At 38.9% G+C, this 19,641-nt stretch overlaps 1 protein-coding gene and 1 long non-coding RNA gene across 2 annotated transcripts in view; both read right to left on the minus strand.

The window, feature by feature from the left end:
* LOC146515515 (uncharacterized) overlaps positions 1 to 6,288 on the minus strand; it is a 29,904-nt gene extending 23,616 nt beyond the window's left edge. The window contains exons 1-2 of the long non-coding RNA XR_014875245.1: positions 1,084 to 6,288; positions 186 to 1,022 (exon numbers count right to left, since the gene is read on the minus strand). This is a non-coding gene — a long non-coding RNA (uncharacterized LOC146515515). The remainder of the gene's footprint in view (positions 1 to 185; positions 1,023 to 1,083) is intronic.
* roraa (RAR-related orphan receptor A, paralog a) overlaps positions 1 to 6,621 on the minus strand; it is a 187,084-nt gene extending 180,463 nt beyond the window's left edge. Inside the window, exon 1 of the mRNA XM_085167801.1 lies at positions 6,295 to 6,621. Coding sequence (XP_085023927.1) covers positions 6,295 to 6,448 — 154 coding nt within the window. The 5' untranslated portion in view covers positions 6,449 to 6,621. The remainder of the gene's footprint in view (positions 1 to 6,294) is intronic.
* Positions 6,622 to 19,641: the final 13,020 nt, after the last annotated feature.

Here is a 19,641-nt window from a genome sequence, read left to right on the forward strand (position 1 = left end):
AAAGTGGCCACTTTCTCATTACTTTCATATATTTTTTAGTAAGTATACAAAACATACAAGTTTCATTATATAATTTTTCAAGGGATCTTATATGTGTTTTCACTCTTGTATGCTTTTCATACAAGTTTCATACAAGACAGATAAAAACTTTATAAGATTTATATATATCTTTTCCATATGGGTACGCTTGTGTTGACCCTGCAGAAAAGCCCTTTCATTTTACATACACTACAGCTGCATGCGAAGCAAACTGACGATAAAGTTTGGTTTGATTTGATGTGTATTACTGGGATTTCCCTTCTGAAGGCACAAAGTATAAAGAGGAGAATATTTAAATCAGCTGTGCAAACTGATTAACTGTTTGTGACACGCAGTTTGCTGCTAATTGTGTTGATATTTAATGCAGAAAAAAAGCATGTTTTTTTTGTGCTTGATATTGAAATGAACTGACTGTGCCTGTGTTCAGAAACCAAACTTTTGTTAATGACCCATAAAACTAACCACACCTCTGAGTACCATTTGGGGATTGTACTACTAACAAAGTAGGCTATTGTCAAGTTGTGAAAATGTTTAAACATACATTGTCCAAACACACAGTATTATGACTCGATTTGCTTTTGAACATGTGTGCTTTTTAGGTATCACATTTAGTTGGAGGTAACTTAAGCCAGCTCTAGGTTAGGCTGACCGTGCCTGTGAAAGAATGAATTCATCAAACACAGGAATGGAGGAATATTTTGTTTGCTGTGAAGCAGTGTTGCTTCATCAGGGCAAGCAAGGTAAGCAGAGTCCAGTGAACTAACACCAACTAAAATATACCATTGTGAAAGCGATCTGTCTCCTTGCATTTCACAGTATTATGTCATAAAACTGCTGACTTGTCTGCATTCATCCTCTAATTTCCTACCATCTTGCGGCCACAGTTGGATATTGTCTCTGGAAGCAGGCTTTATTCTGCTTTACTCTACTGGAATCTATACGGGGTCAGCATTATGATGGAAATGCCCTTTCACAAAGCTTAGCTGGCAAGCTGCAAGACAATCGGTTTTTCTGGTACTTTGCATGTCCGCATTGTAAATAAACCGGTGGGCTTTGGTGGGAAACTCACAGGTATGCTAGTAAAGCTGACTCTGCTTTTACTACTCTGAGATCAGTTACAAACTACATGTTATGTGGAGACAGAGGTAACATAAACAAGCACTCCATGATTTATCATCTCAACAACAAGGTTTTCTCTAGCTAATCACCTTGGCCAACCTGTGTGATGTAGCGGAGTTAGAGTATAGTGTGAAAAAGTTTTTAATAATTCCTTCAGCACAACAGCAAAGAAAGCATCAATGATGGAGAGGGGACGTCAAATCCTGCCACGTCTGGTTTAATAAAGCAGACAAGTTGCACAGGTGCAGGCTCGGCCAGCACTTTCAGATTATCATCTGTGAGTGTTTTGCTAAAATATCAACTTCATTTTTTATTGATATTTTTAATCCCAATGAGCTCATTAAATTGCTTTTTTGTTTTTTTTAAGAAATTGCATCCTCACAGGGCAGCGACTATAAACACAATTTTACAGAATATGATAAATTACAGGAGATTAGACAGAATATAAAATATTTAAAGCTCAAGCTCAAACATGCAGCAGTAATACTGATTCATATAACAACGCAAGAAAAATATTTTTATGCAGCATAATTGCTATTTGTTTTAATACTTTAAGTTAAATGCTCCAATAGTTCACGATTTACGAGGAGTTGGGTATGTCTGTGAAGGTTCTCAGTCATCCAGGTCATCGTAGTCTAAGGAGCTTGGAAAGAAAAGCGTCTGGACTTCTTTAAGTTGCTTGAAGACGTTTCACCTCTCATCCGAGAAGCTTCTTCAGTTCTAGGGTCAAATGGTTGAGACTCCCAGATTTAGGGACTCTCCACCAAGCTCCGTAGACAAGGAGTTGGGTATTTTCATAGTGCAGTATAACTTTACTAAACAATTCCTCCAGTACTTGTAATTGTCAGCTAATGCTAAATATTTTGATGGTAAATACTAAAGTACATTTTTAAAATAAGTCTTCATCCAGAAACAACTGCAGAAAGGTTAAGACGTGTCCGTGCAGAGTACAGAAAGCTGCAGGAGATTGTCAGTTTATATAAAAGAATAAAAGACAGGCAGTACAAAATCATAAAAAGATCTGTTTTAATCTAATCTAATGTGTCTTGTTAAGCATGTTTCTTCCTGTCATCATCTATACTCGCCTTTCTGTGAAAGTCACCACACACATCACTGCTGTGAAGTAACAGTAGTAACCAGTGAGCCACTGTGCTGCTAATTTCATATTTTGGAATGACAGCAAGAAAATAAAAAGCTTCACATCTTGCTTGGCAATATTTCAATCAATGTTCATCAACTACTAACTCTAACATTATGCTGACATTCACAGGTACACTGCCTAGATAAGCATGATGCAACTGAAATAATGTTTGACCTTTGAAGCTCATAAGAACAGAAAATCGTTTTTTTTTCCCCCCAACAGCTCTAGTGCCAAAGTCGAAACGAGAAACAGTTGTCACCATCTATGCAACAGCTCGGTGTATGGTTGAAGAAAGACTGACTGTTAACATTTAACGATGTTAAGTGTCTGAAGGGTAGCAATGAAACAGTTCATGATATCATTACCTCACCCACATTTCAGAATTGAAAATGCAAGAGGACTCAGATTTGATATTATGTTATAGCCAGCCAGCCAGAAAAAAAAGGACACATAATGGAGTTCCACTCCTGGATCTGTCCAAGCTGAAGTCTCAGTTATAAGCCTATACCTGTACCTTCACGCTCTCCAGCGGGCAGAGTGCCCTCATTCACTGAATCTGAGAATGCCAGGGCCACAGTAATGCCGCTGTCCATTCGAGAGGCACGCTAACCTCAGCCAACTGCCAGCTTTCTGAGATTTAGTGCAAAAAGTTAAAACTCTATGCCGCTGTACCTCATCCGTCCTCTTTCAGCAACGACTAAATAAATGCTGGCTGTCTAGCTGAGAGCTCTCGTTTCACTCCCCAGAAATAAAACCTCTGAGTAAATTGTGGCTACGTGTTCATTAAGAGATGAGTGACAATGTTTAAACTCTCCTCCGTTAGACTGGATCACGCAATATACTGCACTGTATGTTAAGACGTCTCTACACTGAAACCTGAAGAACAGGTTACTTTTTTTATTTTATGGAAACAAAAATGTGTGGTGGGAAAAACTACAATAACACTGGATGTAGTGACACAATAGGAAGAAAGCTGTTATTCAGGCTAAAAAAAAAAAATCATATCAGAATTAATCGAGATATGAGACGGAGGCAAACTAATAAGCAGGAGGCTCTGTAATATTCTCCACCACAGGGAACCACATCACACTTCACCTAGTGACAGATTACGCTGTTCTAAACCAACATAATGTTATTTGTACTTTATGAGTAACCTCTTACTCCCTAACGAAGGAAAATGATTTTCAGATGACTCACAGTCTGCATACATGACAACGATAGCGCAGTACAAGAAGACAAGCATATCAATCAGCATCATTCGGTGGAGTCTAATTCCACACTTCTAGGAAGCACACACATTTTCAGCAGTCGAACAAACTAATGTTAAATGCGGATGCAAACGCCAGGTCTCTCATCACACGCGCGGCTCCGGTGCTTCCCTGTGCAACTGTGAGATTTCAAACCTCTGCAGAGACCATCACCTTACATAACTAAGCCATTAATATTGATTGTTTCCAAATTTGTGAACGGAGAGATCTTGCAATATGAAAATAACACCCTTTCTTCTTTCCAGTAATGATATACCAAAAGCCCTTCAAGGCCTGTTCTCTGACCCACTCAAGTCTTACAGCAGAGCTTCTGCTGAAGTAAGCCGTTTCTACTTATAAGGTATTAGCACTCAGGGTTAAAACAGTAAACGCTCTGCATGCAGGATAAGAAATATGCATCCTCAGAAAGTCTAATACAGCTGGTGTAAAGAGGGAAACTGCGCTTAAGCGAGTGTCTGCCGCCTTTCAGATGTTGGTTTCCGTGCCTGGCCTAAAAAGCCAGAGTCTGAGCGTGGAAGCGTAATCCTAAAAAATGTTTCAGAAGTCTGTAACACTGCTGTGAACTATAAATATTTTTTACTGTTTCTTTTTTTCTCCTTTTTTATTGTTTTATTTTTTTAAGCAACCCTACAATCAACTCTGCCTACGCAATAACCCGGCTGCAGCTTCTCCTTAATAGAAGATGTGTACTTTCAATTGAATAAAGCAATTATGACATAATATCTTTATGAAAGCAAGCTTTTCTTCTACTCTCCTGCATGATGAATGCTGTAAATATTTCTAGATTATTACATTTATAAGACATCTCCATCGTGACCTCAGTTCGGGGGTCTTTTAAAACAACCAGTGGCTTTCCTTTGTAGCATTACAATACTTTGTAATCTCACTGTAATATTTATTAATGCTCTAAAGGTTAGACGCCTGACTGCACATGACAACTTAATGAGGCTAAAACATGAATTACGCTTTTTCCACCTGTATGAAAGGCTAAAATACACAACAGGATTTGAACTACACAGTTAAACGTGAGAAAATAATTCCAGAAATTTAACCATAAGCGATGTCAGACAAATATTTACTTGCAATAAGTTTTTGAAAAGTTCTCAAAAGTTTTCTTTAAGCCCTCCTATGCTAAATAATATCCAACGATAATCTGTTTTCTTTGTATAAAGGCCAAAATAAAGTTTCCGTGCTGAGAACCTCCTTTCAAAGTGCAGAGATTGCCCCAGTGAAGACATTTTTTTTTCACCCATTCAGCATTACATAACAGACCAAAGGCGTTCTTTTTCCTGTCTTTCTCTTTCCCAGACGCACTTTAATCCTGTGCATAAAAGGGTGGGGTGAATATGGGTCAGCAGGTTAGGAGTGTCTCAAAGTCAGACTTGTGAAAAAAGAAATCAATCCACGAAGCCTCCCAACTACCTGTCTTTGCCCCGCTATTACATAAGCGCGCAGGCTGTGCCAGCCCACAAAGTCACACAGCTTCGCTTGAGCGGTAAATACATATAAATAGTCGCTGAACTGGGCTGTTTTTTCTATATAAAACAAGCGCGGTGATAACGAGGAGTAAGGTGGGGTAACCCCTTTATAAAGTGAAAAGATCTAAGATGATGATTTCTGCTCTCAGTTGCGCGCCTCTGTTTATGGCTAAACCTGTTACATAACCAGCTTACATTCCACATTCACCATATCACACTCTAAATATACCCTTGCGCACAGGAAGAGTGCGCTCACAAAAAAAGAGAAAAGAAAACATCGTTCAATGAATGAATGTCACATCTACACCGGTCGCTTCGCTGCCATGTATCCACACCAACTCTGCTTGTCAGGAATCAGCAGAGAAAGCACTATTTCTTTGAACTTGGGTGAGCCCGGTTAGCCTGTGCTGGATACAGCCGAGAGGGGGTGTGGTTAAATACTGTCTTGTACTGTACAACATGGACGGGACGTGATGGATAAATCGTGTAAAAAAGAAACAGTCCTCATGCAGCAATGCAGACGTTTTGACGGGCTAATTGCAATGTAGGGCTCGTTGGGCTTTCATTGTCTGTTCGTATTGAAGGGAGGGGGGTTAATCGCAAAAGGCGTGCAGAAGCCTCCAATGCTTGCAACAGTGTTTGCTGGCATTAAACAAATTCCAGCTGCTGGGGCGTCTTTTTCCACACAGGAATAGCGCAAATCTGTTAGCTGGAAATGTAAAAAAGGGGGGGAAATCCATCCAGACGGTACAGTGTGTTGTATAAGGCACTGTGGAGGACACGTCGGTGCGAAGGCGAATAGCACTAATCGATAAACTAACCCACAGTTTCCCAAAGTTCACTTTCGACTCTGTGACAATATCGCGTTAGAGCGAGCACGTTAGCCCTTTTTGGCACGAGGAGAAGGTCCCGCTGGTCAACTCCGGGTTTCTGGATAATTGATTAATCTTGCAGTCAGAGTAAATGTGACATCTGTGACCGTATCACCCCCTATGATTTGAGCTGTCAGCAGAGCCTAAACACCAGGATCCCACACCGAAGCACTCATTACGACCAAGTGGGTAATCGCCGCTGTGGTACTAAATAAAAAAATAAATAAAAAGCTGTGTACCTGTGGTTGGGTGATTTTTAGACAGTGTGCAGTTATTCAAGGGGGACGCGATTTAATTCATTTTTGAAGTTTGATGAAAATGTCCCCGATCGCTCCGTATTTCTCATCAAGTGAAAAGGGGGAAATCGGTTCGCTTACCTCTGTTGGTGCTTGAACAGGTCTGCCTTCGAACCGGGGCTGGATGGTCCGCTTTCCGGAGCGTCTCCAGGTTTACCGGGGTTTCCCTGACCGGGGTAGCCGGCTCCGAGGCGCTGTTGCCCGGGTCGCTCGCTGGATCTGGAGGGGACTCCATGTTGAATTTCAGATTTATTGTTTAACTACCGCTGGTACTTCAAACTAATTCTATGCGATCTGTGAGCTCCGACACCACGTCTCGCTATCTAATTTAGAAGTAAGAAATGAGAAATGCGAGTGTGTCTGGAGGTGGGTGTGTAGGTTTGATTGTCCACTAGCAGCGCTAGTGAGAGCTCCAGTCATGCAAACTGGAAAGGGAGAGGTTGTCAATAGTCGAAGAATAGATGTAGGCCTGAAAGTAATCCACGCTGATCGACCCCGCGCAGTTTTGCATGGTAATATCGATTTTCTATTACTGTCTAACCATTTCCAAAGATTTTTTACATCTCTGCATTTGCTTATATGCAAAATAAGAAAACCGGGATAGAATACTATGAATTATAAACTGCAAAACTGCACAGTGTGGCCAAAAATGCATCCTTGTGCACGCAACTGCGCCTGTAGCTACATACTCTATTTCTTTTAGGCTGTCGATCTAAAAATAATCAATATAATTTTAGGAAAACACTTTATTCTTGGGGTTGTTATTTTATTTTTGCTTTAATTTAAAAAAAAAAATCCCTGTTAAATATGGCCACTTTTATAATTATCGCCATATTACCCATCTCTCTTCTCTCTAACGTCAGCCAAAAGCTGTAGGGGTGCAGAGAATATTCACTTCAAATTCCTTCACTGGGCTTGCCTATAGGAGTCTGCCGGCTGCTCTCAGCCAAGTATTCAACTTTAACGTCCAAGCATTCAAGCGGGGATAATCAGAACACTCTTCATTATTTTCATCAACATCATCACAATTAACATAATCATCATCATCATCATCTCCACCATCCGGTGGGAGGAGCGTGCTTCGCCTATTATGACTACTGCTTGAGCTCTTCCCGTCACTGGCAGAATAAGCTGCGTGTCTGCGCCGTGCGTGATAAAAGAGCGGATTGACAGAATGTGCGTGAAGCTGCAGCGCCGTGCATGGCTGCCTTCAAACGTCACTCAGCCGACCGGCGTCCATATCCCGCTTTTTTTTTTTTGCGCACAAATTGCAAACTCCATGCTTCCTGCATGTGATCAGCGGGCAAGCTGCGAGACTGAACTCCGCCCCTTAAAAGCGGCGCACGTGGACTTTGACATGGTCTCGCTGTCTCAGCAGAGTTAGGCTGCTTGTTGCCAAATACCCAACGACATTACACATATTTCTGTAATACATATATTTGTACTGTCCTGAACATTTGCCTTCATACAGATGAGCTTCAATGCATACTGGTTAACTAGGCTTCTGACACCACACAGTATGGTAACTAAGTAGCTGTTGCTTTGTAGTATGTATGTAGTTTTATTCTAATTTATACTCTTGCGGTTAACATTTTCTCTAAATAGCTTAAATGAAACATGATGTGGCTCTCATTAATTTTTGATTATAGTGCACTCTGGTTTATGGTAAAGGAAAGCTGGCAGAGCTGCTTGATTCTTATGTATTATTATTCTATTAATACAATAACGATGAGGCTGATAATATGATGCAGGGCAATAAAAAAGGCTATGATGTGTCTCTGTTGAGTTCTTTATTTAGCTTCAACGGGCCAAATGTGACTTCCTTCTGTCATGATGTCAGATTTGCCGTTTGGCTGTAGTGACTTAGGGAAAATGTAGCATTAAGTGCAGCTTTTGAGAGTATCGCAAAAACTTTATTAACGTGAAGGTGAATAGTGACAAACATAGCCTTGGGGGAAAAAAAACGTGAAAGAATCCGCATATGTAAATATGATTTATGCTGTTTCTAATTTGTAATTAAGCTGTATCCAATTTTAGAACACATAATAAAGAAAGGTGTTTAATCCATGCAAAACTACAGATCATATTAAAATATGCAGCATTTTAAGTCTGGACTAATAACATGGGGTACTTTGTCAAAAAGAGTCAGTTTTCATGTTTTCATTACAACACTCCTGCACGTAACTCAGCAACAAGAGCGTGATATAACTTTTGGAGTTATGCTTTGCTGAATGCCGACTTTTTTGACAGAAAGCCAGAAGGAATCTCTCACTGCCAAGCGAAGAGGCCAAGTTCCATTCCTTCTGCTCAGCTTTAGCTTCTCCAAATTTCCCCGACCTTCTGACCTGGTGCAATTTGACCGCGTGGACCCCGCACTCGCATTCCACGCCTGTTGAATGCTCAGCGCTGTAGCAAAGAAACTTGAGCTTGAGACGTAAACACACTCAAAATGTTACATCTGAAAAACGTACAAATGTCACATCTGCGAAATACATCCCGGCATGTGCACGCAAAGGCAACCCCGGTAAACTGCACACTGTACACAAGTACATGCAAACACTCCTCCGATAAGCACGCGTGCAAAGGAAAGCATCGACTTTGCTACACAAACAAAAGCAGCAAAAGCGCACACCAAGACCGGCACCGCCGTGTGTTTAGACCAAACAGATGCAAGGACAAGCTTGATGTTGCTGCTTTAATTTTTGAGTTAAAATGAATTATGCTGCTGTCACATCGTTGAACAGGGGGAAGGATGTGGCGGATGTGAAGCGAGTAGAGTAAGCATGCCTGCCGTGATCAGATGATTGATTAAGCTGACATTGGCTCAGGGGTGCAACACCGCTCTATTTTTCTCCCTCATTATGTAAGGCTATATTTCAAATCAGGAGTGCACTGGAGGAAGACACCAGAGACATGAGACAGGACACCCTTCAAATAAAAAGTTTATCAGACAACAGCCAAGGAGACTGATGAGTTTCCCCTCTAATCTTGTCTTGGGAGTGGCGATAGAAAGGAAGAAAAAATGTGTTTGTCAAACCACAGGGTGATCTGTAGACAAAAAGGTGCGAAGAAAAGGAGAAAAAACGGGAAACAAAATCTGAGCACAAACAAGCTCTTCACAACGCTGTAAAGTTTGTTTAACACTAAGGTTGAAGGTGATATGTTAGTCTATGAATTGATCGCAATTTATTTATTTTTTTCTCCAGAAAAAGATAATTTAGTGTATGTTTCCAAGATAGTAGTTCACTAAAAGACATGCAGAAAATTTCTCATGATTTAAACCAGAACACATTTAGTTTACTATGCGAAAGCGACTCCCTTTCTTGCTCTCGTTTATTTAAACAGGAACAAAATATGAATTCTCGGAAAGACACTTCTCCCCATCCAGACATGGTGACATTTCTTTGTTGCCTTACAAATCGGACATCAGAACCAGAGCCCAGTGAACACGCAGTTCTGTGCATGCTCATGCAGTGCAGTGCCAGAGTGTAATGAAAGAGACATATTAATGGCCTCTCACTTATTCATGGGTCGGAAATGAAGAGGCACAGTCACATTTTGAAACGGTTGACAGAATAAAGAGCCAACATTGGGGAAATGATTGTATTTATGATTTCCGTCTGACAGATGAAGGTATCAAGAGAGAGACTGAGTGACACATTTCTGACAGTTCAAAGTGTTAAATGATCTGATGTGTGGCAATATACTCGAGTACGGGGGCACACGCTCTCATATATTCTCACTTTAAGAATCAGTGCCTCATAAGTGCAAGCCTGGGAGGCAGATAAAAAGTCATTGCTGTTATTTCAGCAAACACAGGAAGTACAGTATTTTCTACAGTACATACACATAGTGCACACTTGGAATATAAAATCCGAAAGGCGATATAGCTCAGTCCGAGATGGCTTCACACTTTTAGGGTTTTGGCAAATGCAGGTGAATCTAACAGTGTTGCTTCCTCGGAGTGTAATCTCTCCCTCAGAAGCAGCGCCACTAGCACCACCTAGCAGCATGTTGACCACAGTAAATCACATCACGGTATCCACACTCAGCTTAAGGTTTCTAACGCGTTCTTTGTAAAGGGAAAACTTTCCACCTACTGAATAACCGCTTTAATTCTGAACTTCCATCTGCCATTTCTTCAATTTTTTTCAGGGTTGACAATAAAATGTAATTCACTACCCAGGCTCTGCTTTTCTCCACATTAAGACTTCAGTGACATTGAGATTTCCAGTAATTCTTGATAGGATTTGTACATGTGACATTTGATATTTATTTTTCATAAACAGTCTTACAGCATGCTTCTTGGTCACAAAGGCATAAAATCAAGACAGTCAGATGTGTCACACTGCACTTTTTCATGCCCAGTCAGTTACACAATAATGCATTCATGCCGTCTAGATGGGTGTATTATGCCAAGTACCCTAAAACACCGAACTGCGCAAGAAATAAAGATTGGCAGGTTAGATGAACTCCTTTCTATCAGAGCTAGAATTGACTCATGGCATGTGCATAGAGTTCATATGACTGGGGACTGGAATCATTTTCTCAGTTAAAAATCACAGGGTGAAAAATGGCGTGGTTATTTGTGCCTGACAGAAGTTAAGAGCTTTTCCCTGAGGCCCGCTGCCTCCCTACTGACCGCAAGGCAGCTTTCTCCTCCAGCATCCGCTCACCTTGTGAGATCACACCCCTACACCGGCTGCTGGGAAGGCACACCCCGCAACTCGGCAGCAGCTATGCCGTCTGTGCATAAAGACTCTTCGGTGTTTTTCATTTGTGCTTACAGTCTGTTTCTATTTTTGTTTGCGTGCAAGTTGTCGGTAGAAGTGGAATTCAGCGACACAGCACAGAGGCAGGTATATTAAGTGCAAGGTCAGGGTTTTATACTTGTGTAATTAGTAGTGTAATTGCTGCCTGGTTGTAAGGCTTATCAGAGAATCCTTAGTGGCACAAACAGGTCCCACAGGAAGAGATCAAAGCTGTGTCTGGGGAAGGAGGATCTCGATTAGAGATTGTGCTTTAAAGGTTCAGAGGAACGAAAACAACCCCACACTCTGGATGGAATACTTTATATTGTACTTATAAATGTCGAGTTCACAAGCAGTAGCTAAAAAAGTAAGGTTACCTACTATTAAACAGTGGTAGACCATGCTTGCTTTCCACTCACCTCATTATATACACAAACAATGGTAACGCTATAATATTGGATGCTGTTCTCATTTGTATTGTCTTTAAATAATTCCCAGTTTTTGACAAATTATAAAGTTTATACATCAGTAACGCAAAAGTATAACATTCTATATGTGATATAGACTGTCAACATACGTACAACCTTCCTGAAAGAATCTTAACTGGGTGGACAAAATATTAGGAACACATAAGATAATTCAGATATGGCATCACCTTCACTTATAACCTCAGTAAGGCACAGGAAAGCAGAATTATCTGCTCTTGGAAAATCTCGGTTGAACTGGAAGTCTGTAAACGTCATAAAAGTGGAATTTATGGCACAGTTGTTGTACTGGAGTCTATTTGCATGGACATTTCTAATAAGTCCTAAATGTTATGCTTTATCCCTGATTTGATGTTGATTAACATGCTGTTTCAGTAAAATGCTAATGAATTGAATTTGCAAATCCCAAATTACAGCAAGCATTGTTTTGACTCATCTATCAACAAAGCACCAGGGTCGCCAACCCGTTCTATTGCACGCGACGATGAAAACAAGACAACAGCACACTGCATGCTTGATCCTATCTGACAATCCTCACCCATCCAATATTACTGTGGGGTCTCTGATGTTGGGCGGCTGCTAATTTAGCCTTTAGCTCCATGGTACCGTAAATCACAACACTCAGGAAGACAAATGTCAGAACACATGTTGCCAGACTGTGTCTTTGAGCAGAAGATTCCTTTAATTGGGTGTGCAGGGACTGGGTCCAATCCCCAGCAACCTCCTCTTCTTCTTCCTTCCTCACTCTCCCTCTCTCTTTGCCTCTCTCAACATACTAACAAAAGGCAGTGAGATGAAAAAGACAGCGACAACCCATCCCTACTTTGTGCCATTATAGAACAGACACACTAGGGGTAAAGAGGTACGATGCTGAACATCAAGGAGAGCTTTATATAACTCTCTTTTTATTTGCCTTGTTTCATGTTTATTTTACTTCTTCAAGCTATCATGTCTGATTGACACTGCTCCCTGTCATAACAACCATTATTCATCGAACCAGCTTATGGAATACAGTGATAGCTTCTGGATATATTTGTCTGAGTTTAGGAAAATGTGTAAAGAATCAAAAATGCTCTCCAAAGTATGTTCGGTGTCATCTCATCATCAGTGTTATGATTCCACCCTTCCCCTTCCTCTGTTCACGCACACTCTGAACTTCAGCAGAGGGAATAGAGATCATAAAGAATAGATATTCAAAGGCTTTAACACAAAAAGACTTTCCTCAAAGCCTGCCTCTCTCTAGATCCATGGGACTGGAGGGGGGTGAAATGTCCACACAGTGAAATCACAGAGTTCAAGTGAAAACAAGTCATTTTAATCCCTTTAAAGTGTATTGTACAATCAAGGAATCACACGATTTTGAGCAGTAAATATTTCATCACTTGCAACGAGATTTGAACATGTGTACAAATTGAAAATTTGCAATTATGCCAACACTCACGTTCAAATGATTAAACCTCATTTCCATGTTGATCATGTTGGAAACAGTATTTCCCAACATGATCTTCTGGCATACCCTGACTCATTACTCTTGGTAAGCTACCACATTAGTCAGGAGGGAATTAATAACATGTGACTTATTATCATTAATCATCACATACATGAAGACACATGTCACTGCCCCTAAACAGTTATGAATGAAATATTTTTCAGCACTCGTTACTTGACGTTTTTAATTTCCCTGTCCTGTTTCTTTTACTGCTTCCAGTGTTTGTCTTTTTCAGTTTTATTCTGTGCTTTATTTTGGCGTATGTCTAGTTTTTATGATATATTGGGCTATACTTCAGACTTGTTGTGTTATGCTTTGGTTTTTTTTTTTACCTTTTTTTCGGGGTGTATTCAACAAAAAAAGCACATTAAAATAATTTATTTCAAAAATACAAAGATTACTTTCTTTTTCAAAGTAGTCACTTTATGCCAGTCCTCCTTTGGCATCCAATGCTGATTTCAGGTATTATATTTAGTACAAATCACCTTCTTGCTCTGCTGGGGTAAAAGCCTTACACCCTTACATTTACCATGGTTTTTATTAGTTTTCTATTAGAAATTAATATGTAGTTATCTTTCATTATTAAATCCAGCTTATCCTAATTTAACTCTCAAGTCATCAGTCATTTGTTACTATTGGTGATGACCCCAAACTTTACCCTAACTCTAACTAGAATATGTCATTTCTGCTTTTATAAAATTGTTCTCTCAGGTTTTGGTCATCAGGAAACAAACATATTTGTTATACCTGATACACATCAAAACGGGGTCATATGTTTCCAAAAATATTGATTTAGTGTAGGTTTAGGGTTAATACCTATGACGACTTAGACCTCAGAGGATTAGGGAAATCATCCAGCCGGATAGGTGTAACCAGGACCAACGCATTCTGATTCACTCTGTTAATCTTTTAAGTGACGTATGGACACGCCCTGTGTCTGTGATGTAATGAAAACAATTGATGTATTATGATGTGACAAAATGACGTTAACGATCCTGTGTCAAGCTAAGAAGAAGTCACTGTCAAAACAGCAGTGGGTCACCTCAGTTCCCAAGCGGTTACTGAGTGTTGCTGAAAGAAGAGATGATGCAACCCTGTGGAAAACAAGCCCCTGTCCTAACTTTTTTTTTAGAACAGTGTTGCTGGCATCAAATTTCAAACAAACGTATTTATCAAAAAGAAAAAAGAAAATGTATTATTTGTAACATTTAATATTTGATGTGTAGCTTCATAACATCTTTATTTAAAAAAGATACAAATATATGAAGCTCTTCTAGAAAAACCATCTCATATCACTTTCTACAAGAAAAAGCTGGAACTGGAAGAATTTTAAATAATCCAGTGATAAACTAGGGCCTGCAATGATGCACTACATACATGCATGCTAATGACTTATTGACTACTTTATATGGACCCATGTGTGCTCACATTTGATAATCTGATAGTAGTACAGAATGCCTTACGTTAAATTACCTTTTATACATTCCATTGTGTATAATTTGTCTATATAAGAAAAAATAAGTATGACTACATATTTAAACAAATTATGTTGTTGTTAAATTGTTTTGGGTGCAAGAGCTGACCCCAGCTATCATAAGGAAAAAGACCATCAAAATCATTATAAGGGTACAGTGCTCTTCTCTAATCATCCTGCCCAAAATGACCTCTTCCTTCGAGTCAGATTTCAATCAGCAACTAATGAATTTCAACTGCTACCACTATAGTCCTCCATGCTACTGCCCGAGCTATCGACGGTATACTGTAACATGCCTTACAGTGATCAGTATCGTGATGCTACACCGCTGTACCAAAACGTTTCATATTGCTTATGTTTCAAGCATATTTTTTGCATTAGTGTGAGGGAAATCTGAGATTCCATCCATACTTTGCAAGTAATATTGGCAATAACAAGTCAATAGACATATAGACTATGTATAATTACCAATATGATTAAAAGTAACCTGTAAATATGTATTATTATTATTGATCAAAGCTATGAAATAGATTATCTCAAACATCGTTCAATTAGTTCTATGCTAAGATCAGTTATTTATCACACCATATTTACAGATCCATATCTGTACAATTTACTGATGATATTTTTATTTTATTTTATGGAATATAATATTTGTTGTAATATGTACTATTTAATTAGTGGTAGGTGGTCTTTTCATTGTATGTAAAGTGCTTTATAACTTTTGAAAGATATTGTCTAACTAAAGTTATTATTATTATTATCATTAGTAGTAGTAGTAGTAGTGGCAAAAAAAAACAGGCCTGCAGCACTGTTTAAAATTCTTTATCTTTTTATTTAGTGGTGAATAGGATGAAATGTTGGTGACCTTTAAGTTACGTGGGCGACATATGATGAACGTGATATGTGAAACAAATGCAAAGACAAAACATAAAATTACATCACATTTCCAGGGGATGAAGAGAAAAATCCACAGAACTGGAATTTATAATGAATGATTTTTAAAATATACAATTGTTAATAATAGTTCTATGTGCAACAAAGTTCATGCAAAGGTTTGTTGAGATTGTCCCAACCAGTAAGGAGGTATGGTACCTACAGATATGTAGACACATAGTCTAAGGTCATTCTAGTAAGATTATTATCATCATCATTATTATTACCCCATTATAGTTTTGTTCATAACTCTTGCTCTAACAGTTAAACTACATATATATATTTTTAACATCCCTAACAATCTTTATTCACATTTTTACTAGTCATTCAAATCAATAATTCATACAACTGAATCATTACAATAAAAAAAAGGCCAATTTTTTTATTTACACTGACTGAAAAACGTATTTAATACAGGCAACGTATAGGTCAGGTTCATGTCTAACAATTGTTTAATCCATTTTATACAGTTAGCATTAGTGCTGATTGAGATTAACTGCATTTAATTGGTGAGCATCAGTTATTATTTTTATACTGAACTGAGGAAAAAGATCAAAATTCTAGAATTCTTTAAGTGCTGACATAACCAAGTGCTATCATAATGGCATTACAGTATCAGTTTTGAACATGCAACAAGGTAATTGAAGATTTAGTTGCACATTACATTTTTAAAGTAACGTAAACAGTGTATACTGTGTTGTAAACCCCCACTACTGCAGAAACTCATATTTTCTGCAATCATCTGTCATGTGATGCACATCATTTCTATTTGTTTAGGCAAGGCCCCTCACAACAGTGGGAAGCGATGGGCCATGAGCTGCACAGCACCACTCTAATGAGCAGAGCTGGACACAGACAAAGAGAGTCTGGACTCTGTTCAGCATCTCTTCCCGTTATCTGGCTCTGGTCCAATACACAGAAATTAATTCCTGTTCTTTTCACTGATTATTTTTTCATGGGTACTACTCTTCCCACAAAAGCTGCCCAAATTTGAATTAATATGGTTAAATAAATGACATTTTCTGCATGAAACAGTTGCAATCTGGAAAGCGCATCAGTTCACTTTAATACGATAATTTTGCAATAGACAAACACTTCATCATAGATTTTTTTTAAAAAAACCTTTAAATAGAAATGCAAAAACACTTGGAATGTTTAAAAGAGGACAGTGATTTTTAAGTTGTTATCAGTAAAATAAATAAAGATCAAAATATTTTCCACTTCCTTGATGAGCACAATCAGACCATAATATCATTACAGTGCAATCGTGACAACAAAGTCGCCGCGGGACAAACATACCATTGTCTTGCTGGTTTTAAAACCTGTTTCTTTAGAATAAAGTGTGACCAAACTTAAAGTTTTTGAAACTATTTTTTGAAAACAGTGTGGGTTGCTAAACAAGAGTCTAAAATCCACCAAGACTAAAATAGACAGCCTGTAAAGAAAATTACATAGAGACAACAGCCAAAGCTGTTGTTTTCCCCAAGGTTTTCTAAAGCCTGAATTGTTGACAGTAATGTTTGTCTTCAACAACAAAACAAGTCTCTTCTCTTTTTCTTGGTTTTTCCCCAACCAGACCCCATAGTGAGCAGCGAGCACCTTTTATTGATCAACGCAAAGTCCCAAATAAATGAGTGCAGAATGAGAGCTATGCTCCAGGGAGTTCAGGGGAGCAGGAGCTCCATAGGTTCCCATCAATTTTAATCATTCCACTAATGAAGAGGCTCCTCTCTGTTGGATGTCCATAACTCACTGTGCCAGAGCTACCTCCACTACCTCAATCAAATCATTTTTACACAGCTCGCTTCTCTTCATAACTCTAATGACCTTTTCAAAATAAACAATGCCCGCATTAACATAGCTGAAAAATTGCTAGATATGAATAGAAAAGTTAAGTGTTTTACAAAAAAGTGCGCAGAGGAAAGAGCAGGTTAATCAAGCTTCTTTTAACTTGGGTGCATTTTTGTAATAAATTCACAATGAGTAAATCGCGACATTACAATATATTAGATTGGCAATTTTCTCATGTAGAATATTATGTTTGATTCTGAAAACCAAGAGCTAATTAAATTCATTATTATCCCTGTTAAACATTTATTATTATTAAAAGAAAAAAATATTATCTGATATGGAAATTTGCCTGAAAAAATCCACATACAATGCAAACAAGGAACAAAAGTGTTTCTCGAAGGGCATGCACATAGAAATTTGATCGTGTGTTTAAAATACAATACTTCACTGGCAATATTGTATGCTGCTGCTTTAACTATAATATACTGTGTCTTATTTTATTTGGTACGCAGCTGCTTTTGTCAGTAAATACAACCTCAAACCCACAAATATAGCTAAAGAGATCTGGGCCTTCCTGGAGAGAAGCTCCTCGTGCCACGACGGTGTGCAATCTCTTCCTCTCATCCTTTTTTTTACCCTCTAAGTATTTCAGAAGTTATTGAAACTCCAGAACTCAGTGAGCTAATGTTTCATGTACACACATATACACACCCCCGCAATCATATTTTACTTCTCGTGACGTCCAGAATCTTTCTCCAGCATCTGCTCCGCTCACTGTAGGTAAGGGAAAAAATCCATCACCTTCCCCCTGGGTTTGCATAAGCCTCTCAAAGAGGTGAGTCACTACCATTGGGATATTTGTTGCCACGTCCTGGGATTTGCCCTGTCTTTCCAAATTTGAGATCTGAACTCTGTGTTGTGGGCATCTTGGCAAAATGCTCCAGTTTGATTTAGGGCAATGAGAAACATAGGGTATATGCATTTAAAAGTCACACTAATATTTCTGTATTGACTGGCTTTTGCAGTATGAGCCTGCTGGGACTTTTATTAGCATAAATTTACACTCTGTGATTTTATAAAAAATGTAGAGAGTCAGTGAACATAAATGAAACCCATCATACGCCATTTGATTCAATTCTACTGTGGTACGACACTATTATGTGGAGGCATTTACTCTTCTCTGAAAACCCACAGTTTAACTGGAGTACTCTCTGGGTGATCTCTCAACTGGAACACATTAAATTCACTGTGATTAACAGCCTGCACTGAGTGCCTATGGTGAACATTGATGTTTGATCTTTCATTTGTGATGTAGCACATAGGGCGCGCTTTGTGTGTTGTTGTTGTAGCCTGTGGGCTACAGTGCGCTGTGTGCGCACGCAGGGGCAGTGGGCCAAGTGGACAGAGACATTGCTCTCGCCTCTGCAGCTGGCATGACCTCCTCATACATCCACATTAAGAGTGGATGTGACCAGCTCCGACTTTGCTCTTTACACATCAGACTGGGAGTACTAATGACATATTGTTGCATTAGTGAACCAAATATTAGCGTAGATTTCAAAAAGAAAGAAAGAAAGAAAGAAAACTGAATTAATAAAATTAATGGAAACTAGCTGAGTGTAAATCTGCTGCAACTGACAGACAAGGATAAAATATTCCTGAGTGCTGAACTCAAATTAAAGAGCAAAATAATGACTGCAACCTGATGAGATTGTGTGGCAGGCCTGTCTATGTTATAATTCGTCAGTTATTATCGATCACACTAAACAACCTGATGGAACTGACTGAAAGTCACCTTGATATAATTCTGGCAATCAATCATTCGAAGCGCACCCTTAGTCATGGCTGGCAGTGCCATTAACATCACCATGGCATCGTTTGGTGAAGAGGACAGGGCTGTTCCGCTGTGATTAACACAACGAAGAATCATATCCTCCTGTCCCACTGCAGCGTCTATTGTTTGCCATTTAGCTCTCTAATCTCTTCTGGATGCTTCATCTCTGAATTTTAACAGTCCCAAAATGTCTCAAATGTCACTCTGAAAATGTCCATGTGTGAGATACAGTACGCAGCCTCTGGGTTTGTATTTTAAACCATGCATTGTCAAGCAGTTGTATCACAATGAGGAAGTCTACCGTGGATAATTAGCTGAAAATAAGATGCAGAGAAGTCAAACTATAGCTTAATGTTTCTTTTTCTTTTCTTCTTCTTTTTTAACCAGACCTCTTAAGCCTTTTTGTTTGCTTTGTAAATAACACTGAATACTCAAAAGGCACTTGCATTCACTTCAGTTGCCCCAGACTAGAACTACTGCTTAGATAAATCAGCATGGACATATGTTTTATCTGCAAACAATTACAGTGTTACTCTATAGTTTGACCTCTATATAATCAACTTGTTTACTAGTCCAGTGTTTACAGTGCAATAGTGATCTGGACATAAGACCAAGCAATCTGTTCTTCTCATAATCACTTTATGTATTCCACAATCCAGGTTTTGGCT

Source organism: Neolamprologus multifasciatus, chromosome 7, assembly GCF_963576455.1.
Source record: "Neolamprologus multifasciatus chromosome 7, fNeoMul1.2, whole genome shotgun sequence".
In the NCBI taxonomy this organism is placed as follows: Eukaryota; Metazoa; Chordata; class Actinopteri; order Cichliformes; family Cichlidae; genus Neolamprologus; species Neolamprologus multifasciatus.